Source organism: Vipera berus (assembly GCF_964194415.1).
Source record: "Vipera berus genome assembly, chromosome: 2".
Taxonomy (NCBI): domain Eukaryota; kingdom Metazoa; phylum Chordata; class Lepidosauria; order Squamata; family Viperidae; genus Vipera; species Vipera berus.
Genome location: NC_138203.1, coordinates 104,968,911 through 104,979,243, shown reverse-complemented (window position 1 = coordinate 104,979,243; position 10,333 = coordinate 104,968,911). Strand labels below are relative to the sequence as shown.

General features: G+C 39.4%; 1 protein-coding gene across 1 annotated transcript; it reads right to left on the bottom strand.

The window, feature by feature from the left end:
- Positions 1–212: 212 nt before the first annotated feature.
- GPR162 (G protein-coupled receptor 162) lies at positions 213–8,825 on the bottom strand (the record flags this gene model as incomplete). Its single annotated transcript, XM_081319403.1, has 4 exons — positions 213–785; positions 3,240–3,391; positions 4,875–5,064; positions 7,965–8,825. The coding sequence occupies 4 exons, from the start codon at positions 8,823–8,825 to the stop codon at positions 213–215; spliced, it is 1,776 nt and encodes a 591-aa protein (XP_081175529.1).
- Between the last annotated feature and the right edge of the window lie 1,508 nt (positions 8,826–10,333).

The following is a 10,333-nucleotide window of genomic DNA, read 5'->3' as shown; positions in this document are numbered from 1 at the left end:
AGCAGACAAAAAGTGCCCTCAGTTAACTATGGTGGTCTGGACTCAGTTGTCCACTGAGAGCAGGATGCCACTGCGCTCTCCAGCTGTGACATTTTTCTGCCCTCTCACTACTAATCTCCCCTCCATATCAGGTTCCCTTATGGCATAACTCCTGTCCTCTTATAGTATCAAGAAAAAACATGGGAGCCTAAATTTTGAGTTCTGGGATTTCCTTAAAAATCCACAGCAGCGCTATTGCCTTTGGTGCCATTGTGTAGGCTGACTTCCTGCAAGGATTGTGCCCCATGAGCTGCCATGGTCCATTTGCCAGGCCCCTGTTCTCCAGCACAGAGGTATAAGCTTTCACCATCAGTCAGTGAGCACTGTTGATTCCTGTCAGGGCCTTCTAGTTCGGCACCGTTTAGGGAATGGTGCCTCTCACGCTGTACTGAGAATGGGAGGCGTGAATGACGTGGAGTGCTGTGAGGGGAGGGTGCCGGTGTTTCATCAATAAAGGTCGTAATCTCATCACGGAAGAAGCAAGCACTGGAGCCAGGTCCATGTCCCCGAGCCATTCCGGCTTCTAGAAACTGCCGAAGTGTAGTGAACTCATCCTCAGGGGAATGTCGACGGTGATGGTAGCTACGGAGCTCTGGAGGCAGAAAACTGGAGGGTCCTCCATGTTTGTGTGGAGCAGCCACCCGAATGTCATCAGATGAGGACCACTTGTGAAGGAAGGAAGGAGTTGAACGATGGGAAGAAAATATATTGGTTTCATCGTGAGACATCCTCCGGGAGATAGGAACCTGAAGGGAAAGTTAATGGAGAAAGAGCAGCTGAAGAATATAGACTGTTCTCCACTGATAGAAATGTCCAATAGCTTAAACATTTTAGGAGTCTAAATGAAAGAAATCTGAGCCACTTAGCATATTCCTCCCTTCTCTTTATATAACAAGTCCCAGATGGCTCACAGGCAAATATCATAAGGGATACATTGTAAAGTGTTTAAAGTAATTAAGTTTGAATTGTCTTTAATCAAATGTTAATACTATGAAACTTAAAAGATTCTCAAGAATTCGTTAATCACTCCAATGCCTTCGCACTAATTGCAAAGATCAGGTTTACTTTTTCCTATGCAATTAGACTGTTAGTGTATCTGTTTTTTCAGCATGCAAAAGCCATCTCAAGATGGAGAAAATCAGAGAAGGCTCCTATCGGATACATTTGCTTTGAAATGTATTGTTATTTGAATTTCCTAATTGTTCTTTGTTTATGTCAGAGGTCCCCAACCTTTTGGGCACCAGGGACCGGTTATGTGGAGGGAGGTTTTTCTGCGGACTGGAGGGGGTGTGGTTTTGTGTGCTGCCTGCATCCTGTGGATGGGGCTTTGCTTGTTTGTGCGGACCGGTTGCTGGCAGGCTGCGGCCCAGACTGGGAGTTGGGGACCCCTGATTTATGTGAATGTAACAAACAGCATCCTTTGCTCATAATGCTGTTTTACAAAAATGTTATTTCCTTCCTGCTTCCTTCTTTCCTTCCTTCCTTTCTCTTTCTCTTTCTTTCTTTCTTTCTTTCTTTCTTTCTTTCTTTCTTTCTTTCTTTCTTTCTTTCTTTCTTTCTTTCTTTCTTTCTTTCTTTCTTTCTTTCTTTCTTTTACTATACATGCTTTCTTATATTATATATTTGTGGAAATGGGGGAAAGTACCTTGTTGTACCACCATTCTCTAATGGTGCTTTTATTTAAGAGCTTCATTTTGCAATCCATAGTCTCAAGGAATTTTACAAAAGTCCAGATGGGGTACTTTGGTGTTTTCCCAGATACCCCTTTTCTTGGCATAAAATTCAATTATAAAAGGAAAGCTGGAATAGCCATCATATCCACATTACTCTGGAATGTTAATCTTCCAATATGTTCAATAATTAGAAAAGCAGCTCCCCAGTTCGACTCAGTTCTACATTTTTAAGTAGAGCGAATAAAGCTTCTACTGTATCTCCCTGCAGTGCTACATCAAATACTCATCCCTAAACCTCCAAATTGTTTTTCTCCCACGATGTTCACTAAACACACAAACGTGAATTATTGCCTATAGCTCAGCTGCTTGGAGGAAAATTGTGCCATATTCCTACAAGAGATATAGAAGCAGATGGGAGGGTGTGTGGATTACAAACTACAAATTTTTTTAAAAAAAGCTCTATATTTAAATGTCCCCCTCCAGATGCTCATGAAGAAACACCCATAATTATCACATAACAGTTTGGCATCAAACTGGGAATACTCTTTGTTTGGTTAGTTACTAATGCCCCCTTATGAAAACAACTAGCTTAGAAAACAGGTCAACTATGTATATTCATTAAACTAATAAGTTTAAATGCCTCTGTATTCTCAGAAATAAAAAAGTCCCATTTAGCTTTTAGCATGTCTCTAATTATGAAGTAGATTACAGATTACAGAAGAAGAATTGGAAGGGACCTCAGAGATCATCCAGTCCAAACTCCTGCTCAAGCAGTAGACCCTATACCAGGGGTAGGCAACCTCGGCTCTTTTATGACTCATGGACTTCAACTCCCAGAATTCCTGAGCCAGCTTGGCTGGCTCAGGAATTCTGGGAGTTGAAGTCCATGAGTCATAAAAGAGCCGAGGTTGCCTACCCCTGCCCTATACCATTCCAGACAAATGGCTATCCATTGTCTTCTTCAAAAGCCTCCAATACATTGTAAAGTCAAAAGCAGAATCTAGTTTTGGAGTTAAGATCAATGTTGTGTATTTTGAAGTTCTACTTAGAACAGAAGATCTTCAGTTCGAATCTATATAGCCATAACATCTACTAAGTGTCTTTGGGCCAATCTCTCAATCCAATTTACCCTATTAGCTTACCGTATTATAAATTTGTCCCCAAATACAATGGATGATGAGTTGTTGCAATACAGTACTTTGAATCTTAGAAAATTTGGTTAGACGACACTGACACTGTTGTACATGGACTGATTCAGTCTAACAGAAGACCATGTGCATATATTTAGAAGTGTAATTTTTTTGTGTTTGCATCAGGTTTCTATCCTGTTCTTTGTTTATGTGCTCATGGTGATGTACAAAGTAAGCCCTCTTCCCACTTTGCCCCATAATAGCAAGACTAGGCTGAAACCACCCAGTGACTTCCATAGTTGCAGGTGGACTAGAATCGTCAGTTCAATATATTTTTGCTAACAATGTTGGCTCTTTATTCATATGGTAGGTGTAACACTCAGAGCAAGCAGCTTACCTGCAAATAATGTACCCTGTCATGGGGCAACAGCATATGGTGCACCGGCAGCAGCTTAGCATCCCTAGGATCCTGCTTCATGGCTGTAGCACCATTGGCATTGAATCGCACCTTGCAGATCCTCCCATCTCCATAATCATCACCAGCGCCATCTAACGGAGAACAGAGAAGTAAAAACCCCTTTCAGGGACACCTCAGTCCTCACCATAGAGAAATCACACCTGCCTGTTGACATGGCAAGGTATTATTTGAAAGTCATTGTGGCTATGATATGTTATTGGTTTCCAAAAAATATTCTACCCACCTAGGGTCCTGAGTCTATATTGTGCTGTACTAGTCCTGCACTTCATAGTACAGACATGCTTTTGTTAATAGCTTGCAATAATTAGCCCATGATCTATTCTGATCTCTTTTTTCAGTGCTGTTAAAAGGTATGCTCTGTATGCTAAAGAGGGTGCTGAGAAATCTAGAAATAAACAAGCTAATACGCTGGATTATGTTCAGTTCCTTGATTTCCTGCTTAAATGATTCTTGGGTTCAACAGTTGGAGGTAATTCTTGTCTCATTTGTTTCAAATGTGAACTTTTTTTCCTACTAGGACTAATGCTGCAATTTTACTGGATGTCCAAATCCAGCCTAAGAGCTGGTTGTGGAAGATACCTATAGGCTCAGCATCATTCATAACCTTTAATCAGCACATGCAACTCAGCAGTTTGGGGAAGGACCATGGGATGAAGCATCAGACAGAGGCAGAGGCCTACAATGTCCTAATCTGGTACTGATCTATTAAGAGCAACAGAAATACAGAGACAGCATTTCTGCTTCCAGTCTTGTGGTAATCTAGTGCTTGTTTAAAAGCATACAACTAATGTATGGAGTTAAGAGCAAAACTGATAGTTGACTCAGTATACAACTACCTGCAGGGTATGTGCTGGGGAAAAATTGAAATAAGGATTTTGTCTTGAATGTGTTTAGAATCACATTCTAGATTAGAACTCTAATGTTAGTTACCGAAAAAAGCAACTGTGTAAATTTGATCTCTCAGATATTTTATCTGAATATTAGCTGATGTCATCTGATCAATTGATGTTCCACAATTTGGTTTCAGCAACATTTTGGTACCAGACTGTTTATAATTGCAGAAATGGACTGGCCTCCAGGCTTCTAGGAATAAGAATTTACTCTCTAGTCCTACCGCCTTCCTTTCCCTGTCTTGGATATGGAAATGACAGGTTTGGATAAGAAAACAATTGTGCATATCATGCTGAAGGGGATGAGTATAAAGATTCCAATAACTCTTGCAAACTGTTAATACCGGTCATTAGCCCTCATCCTTAAAACTAACAAAGTAAGGAACTGTTTTATCTTCCTCTGTGGAGCACATTGCAATTTTAGGAATTATTTAAGTTGGTACTCTGTGAGAATTAATACAGACACATAAACACCATTTAAAATATGCAAATTTGCAACAGATAAAAAGATAACCGCTCCTCTGACGAATCTCCTGACAGGATACCTAATTCTGATTGCTGATCTCATACTTCATCCTTTGAAGCTTGTGATTACTCCCCCCTCTCCACAGTATGAGACTTGCTCAATATATTATGCAAAGACTGAGGTGGGTAGGTTGCTCACCGTCTTCCCCATCATCTTCTGACATTATTGCTACACATTGTTCCCAGACAGTCCGGACATCTGCCCGGTAACGTTCACAGGACCAGATGAATGATGGGAGTAGCAGTGTCTGCACCATGGAGCACCAGAGCACTGCCAGCACCATCCAGGTGGGAGCAGTGTCATAGCGTAGGCTGAAGAAGCTTACCACCTAAGACAAGGAGAGATAAGAGATGGTGTGGGTAAAATAGCATAGTTGACAGAACACTCCAGAGACTATCAGAAAATTTCTCAAGACAGCTAAAACAGGAATGCTACTCGTATTGTTCTAACGTTCAAAGAACTGATAAACAGGCTTTGCAAATGGAACATTTCCCAAAACCAATCAGTGTAATCAGTGAAAACACAATTAAACATAAACATCTGTTGTGGCAAATGCAACTAACCTTAAAACACTTTAAACATCATTGCCTATTTTCTACTCCAGCATTATGAGGGAAGAGAAAGGCTCTCAAGTACGTTTTGGTGAACAGCTTCCTGGCTAGTTCACCATATGCAGAAGCTGAAATCGTACATCTGGAAAATAATTTCAGTATGCACTGGCTATTGTCTTGCAACTTATTACAACATTTTTATTATTTTTTAAAGAAGATAATGCAAATTATTGCTATCATCAAATAAACAGCAAGAGCTGATCAAGTGACATCAGCAAAGGGCCAGCATAATTGCTTTACAGAAAAGCCTAATAACTCAGTGACTCTGGTCATTGGACTTTTTCCTGCATTCTTTCTTTATGAAAGAAATCTGCACTTTTCATTTGTTCTGCTGGATTCAATCGTTATCTCTATGGAGAAAATACTGTTTCCCCCTTAGCATTTAGCATGTGTGAGTTGTTGCGAAAATTAAACAATTGTGCATTATTATCTCAAATGATGTATGACACATGATTGCACAGATGTTACAAGCACCAGATAATGCTTGTGACCTCACTGGATCATTGCCTAAAAATAATCTCCATGGATATCTGTACCCTAAAAATGCTCTTGGTATTTTTTTAAAAATATTTTGTATTATTCTAAAATAGCAGTTAACAGTAATCTATTTAGAAATGTTTCCTGTAACGCTTGCTGGCATTTTTCTTTAATTATTGGCAGCTCTGTTATGCTGAATGAGAAGAAAAAATTCAGCAAATGTGAATTGTGGCTGAAAATTCCAGAGATAAATTGAAATTGACAATTGCAATATTTTTTATTCTTACTACCCCCCTTAAGAAGGAAGACCTTATTTCCTTTCACAAAAACAATGGGTGGTAAAGGAATTTTGTGCTTTATTCTATTAAAAGTGATCTGTAAAACCATGGCATAAAAAAACAGAATTCAGGTTTTTCTTGAAATTGTGAAAAAAAATCCCTACAGCTATAAAGGATGGTCTTTGCTCTATCTTTTGGCTGTGTGGAATTTCTGAAAAAATGACAACAAGGAGTATTTGGAAATAAATACAGGAATTAATTTTCTACTATGACTGAGACATACATTTAGAAAAACAACCCGTCCATTTAAAAAAAAATTGGAATTCAAAAAATAAAATCATAAAGCACTTATTATAGCATTTAATTTAGAAATCGGTCACACCTGGTTTTCTTAAAGCATCCTAAAGCAAACGATACTACATCCATGCAGTCTTCTTAGCAATATAACTGAAGTGAATTTCTACAGTATTCTTCTAGGTTTTCTTTTACTTCTCTGTCTAACCAACATTCTTGGCATTGCCAGGCACTAACTCTGGCCAAATATTTATCTTTTGCCATCTGCCAAGGTTGGCTGAGTGCTGCCACCTGCTCAGATTTGTTTCACATTAGCATTAGGATTTAGAATAGAAGAATTTCATTATTCCTATGGTTAAAGAACAGGTGGTCTAGCACATCTCAATCAGATGGTCTAGCAACAGATCTGGATTTTCATCTAGTCCTGTTTTCTTGTACACATGTATAGAAATAAATAGCCCCCAAGATTCAAGCATTTTTGTCCAGCATGAATGAAACCATCAGACTTGTAATAAGACTATATATCTCAAAAGGATATACCTATACATACAGTGGATTATCAGTGATTCCCATTAATTCATTAAGATATGCTCTACAGCATTGCTGAGAGGAGATCAGAATGGTGTTAAAGACATTAAGACAGATTGGGCACTTACCCCCCAAAGCATCCCAGAATACATGTACTTCCTTTCTATCCACCCATGACATCTATTTACTTTTATAATGAAAAATAAATTACTACACCCAGAACACAATTTTGATTAGAGTATCCCCCCTTGATGCTGGATGACCTGTCTTCCACGGATAAGGCACTAGGGTACCACATGTGGTGCCAGAGTCCCCAAAGCCTTGAGTGAAATACCCAGATCTCTCCAGAGATGGCCACTAATTATAATTTTTAACCAGACAGAAAAAAAAGATCAAATATGTTGAGATTAATATTACATAATATCAAAAGAAATGCAATATTAACTATTTTATTAATTTGCAGTGTTACTCCTGGCATAGTCCTCAAAGCCATCCATGTATTACTTAGCCCCCCACCCCTACCCCCTGCCCCGCCAGTTGGTTTATAATTACAGTTTCCTTTTGAAATACTATTAAGGCATTTGGTATCTCCTTAGTGTAGTGCGTGGTTAGGGACTGGACCTAAGGACACAATCTATGACTGATATACACAGTAGTTCCTGAAGACTATAGGTGATTCTATCTACCTACCTATCTATTTATCTATCCATCCATCCATCATCTATCTATCAAACTTCTTAACCATCCATCTCCCTCATATAGGGGCTCTTTTGCCAGGAATGGCTAATTTTAAAGAGGAAATGAAAAATCACTTAGATTAGAAATATAATCCAAAATCCTCTTGTTATCATTCTATTTCAGAATGTTAAATGTCCTTATTTCAGGAAATGTCTTTGTATATGAAAGGTGGAAGAAACTGCTTTGTTAAAGTGATTTTGGTTATGTCAGTCCTAACAGAAATTAAGGATTCATAACTGGATTTATGCCTTCTAGAGACCATCCAAAACAACAGGTCAAAAATAGGAAGGGATATTTCTTACCAAAATGGGTATACCAGTCAGTGTGTCATACAGAAAAACAATTGCACTGATGAGATTGGTCATCTGCATGGAAGTCTTAGCAGATTCAGTTCCATCCAGTGACGATCTTCTTTTGCCTCTGACATCCTCTACTACGATGGCTGGCACATTGAAAGTGTTGTGAACTGAAGAAGGACAAGAAGCATCTTCTGTTCTTTGGTGATGGCATCTATGATGCCTTTGGTGTGCCGATAAGGTCTGGTAAAAAGTAATACCCACACACACCAAGCCCATGACTATGCCTCCAAGAAGAAGCAAGCTGAAGCACACACCAAAGCCTAGGCCGATCTTACTGACAATAAACTGGCAGCCACTGGCATAGTAACGCTCTCCATTGTTATGCCAGCCAATGGATGGCAAGGTAGAAAGGATGAAGGAGACCATCCAGATGCCCATCACAGCATGCAAGGCCTGCTTCTTGGCATTGCTCAGCCGGTAGTTCACTGGCCATCTTACCATCCACATACGGTGATAAGATAAAGAGGCCACGGTGAAGCATGTGGCCAAGGCCAATGTATAATAGGTAGAGACAAAGACTTTACAAATGCTTTCGTTCCAGTCATAGTCAGAAGATTCACGTCGCAGCTGCACCACTGCGTAAGTTGTAAGTGGCACAGCAGCCATGAGAATGTGTGTCCCTGCCAGGAAGCAGAGCAGGAGCTCCAGGGGCTTGTGCTTCTGTTGCTTTGCTGTGATGCTCAAGATTATCCAGGAGTTGGCTAACAACGCAAGAAGCCCACAGGCCAGCCACCAAAGTGAGTTAATGTGCAGGGTAGCTTTGGATAGTTCCTCCATGGAGCTGCTGTCACTTCCACGATTCATTGTACAGCCTCCTTCCTAGGATATGAAGAGAGAATCTAATGATTACTTCCGTGGCTATCTCCTAAGCAGGACAGGGGTGCAGAAAAAAGTTTAGCTATTGCCATGAGGTTCATACAATGTTTTTCTTCACTCCTTCTTGTTCTTTTCACCTACACCCCTCACACTTTTTTTATTACTGTACATTGTTCTGATCCATATGTTGTTTCTCTGACATGGTTCTGATCCATCTCTTTTTCCTTTTGATTATTTTCTTTTTTTTTAAGAAAAATGTTTTTATGCCAGAAAAAATTATTTGTATAGAGCAAAAGCTAGGAAATGACAACACAAAACTGAATTGCTCTTATTTGCTGTGAAGACACGCTTTGTCTTCAAGGAAAGTTAGCATCTTCAGTGAGTTGTAGGATTCCTATATTTTCTTAAAGGGAAAGTCCAATATTACTGAACAGCTTCTATATAAGATTATTAATATGTCGGTCCCATATGATTTTTTGGAAAAAATATAAGGTCCCCTGATATTACATGTATTGAATTGCTGATCTGTTTAATTGCAGATTTACTGTAGGTTTGGATAATAGTTTTGGGGTGTGTTATATATTTGTGCTATTCATTTTATAGTTCAGATTAATGCTGTAATTTCCTCTAAAAAATTAAGCTGCCTCCAAACATGTGTCAGTTAACAGTGCATTTTTAGAGAACTAGATAAATAAGGGATAAAGATTTTTTTTCCTGTTGCCATCTTTTCTTCTGTTGCTCCCTTCCTTTCTCTCTTCAAAAATTACCTTCTGTCAGTAATCTTACTTGACGTTGCCTCTCCAAGATGCATAAAAATTAAACAAAAGGTTTTCAGGGAATAGGGTTGGAAGAGTTCACTTGGAAGCAGGATGAAAATCTTGGCTGTTACAAGGCACCGCTGAGCTGTTGATCAGAGAACTCCTGAGTGACCACACACGACCAATATCCTTTGCTTTTCTGCCAGGCACGTGGGCTGGCTATCCCCCAAACCTTGTCCTCTGGTTTGGAATCCATGGATATCCAGTCAACAACTGCAGGAAAGGTTTTCATTTCCCCACATTCCTTGGCCAGTTAGCGTTTAGAGAACCAGTTGTACTGTAAAAAGAAGAAAAAGGGAAAATGTAAAAAACCCCAAGAAGATATCTTTTTCCTGTCTGTTCTCCTGCACTCACAAAAACCATTCCAATTCATCCACCCACACAAATGAGTAGTTAATAGAGAAGACAAACTATTGTGCCACAACACTGGATCAATACAACACTGAAGCCTACAGACTGAATTCGACCACATGCCAGGCATAAGGATCTATTGAAATCTGCTTCTTTGCACCTCCAGAAAATTCAAACCAAAACAGTTTTGTGAAAGCATCTAGTGAAGAGGAAAAGGATCCTAACCTCTAATTCTTAAGTACCTCTCTCAATCTTCTCCTAGACTGATAGGCAAGGCAAGCTAGTGGATTTTATGTGTCATGAAGAGTGGCAATTTTGATCCATCCA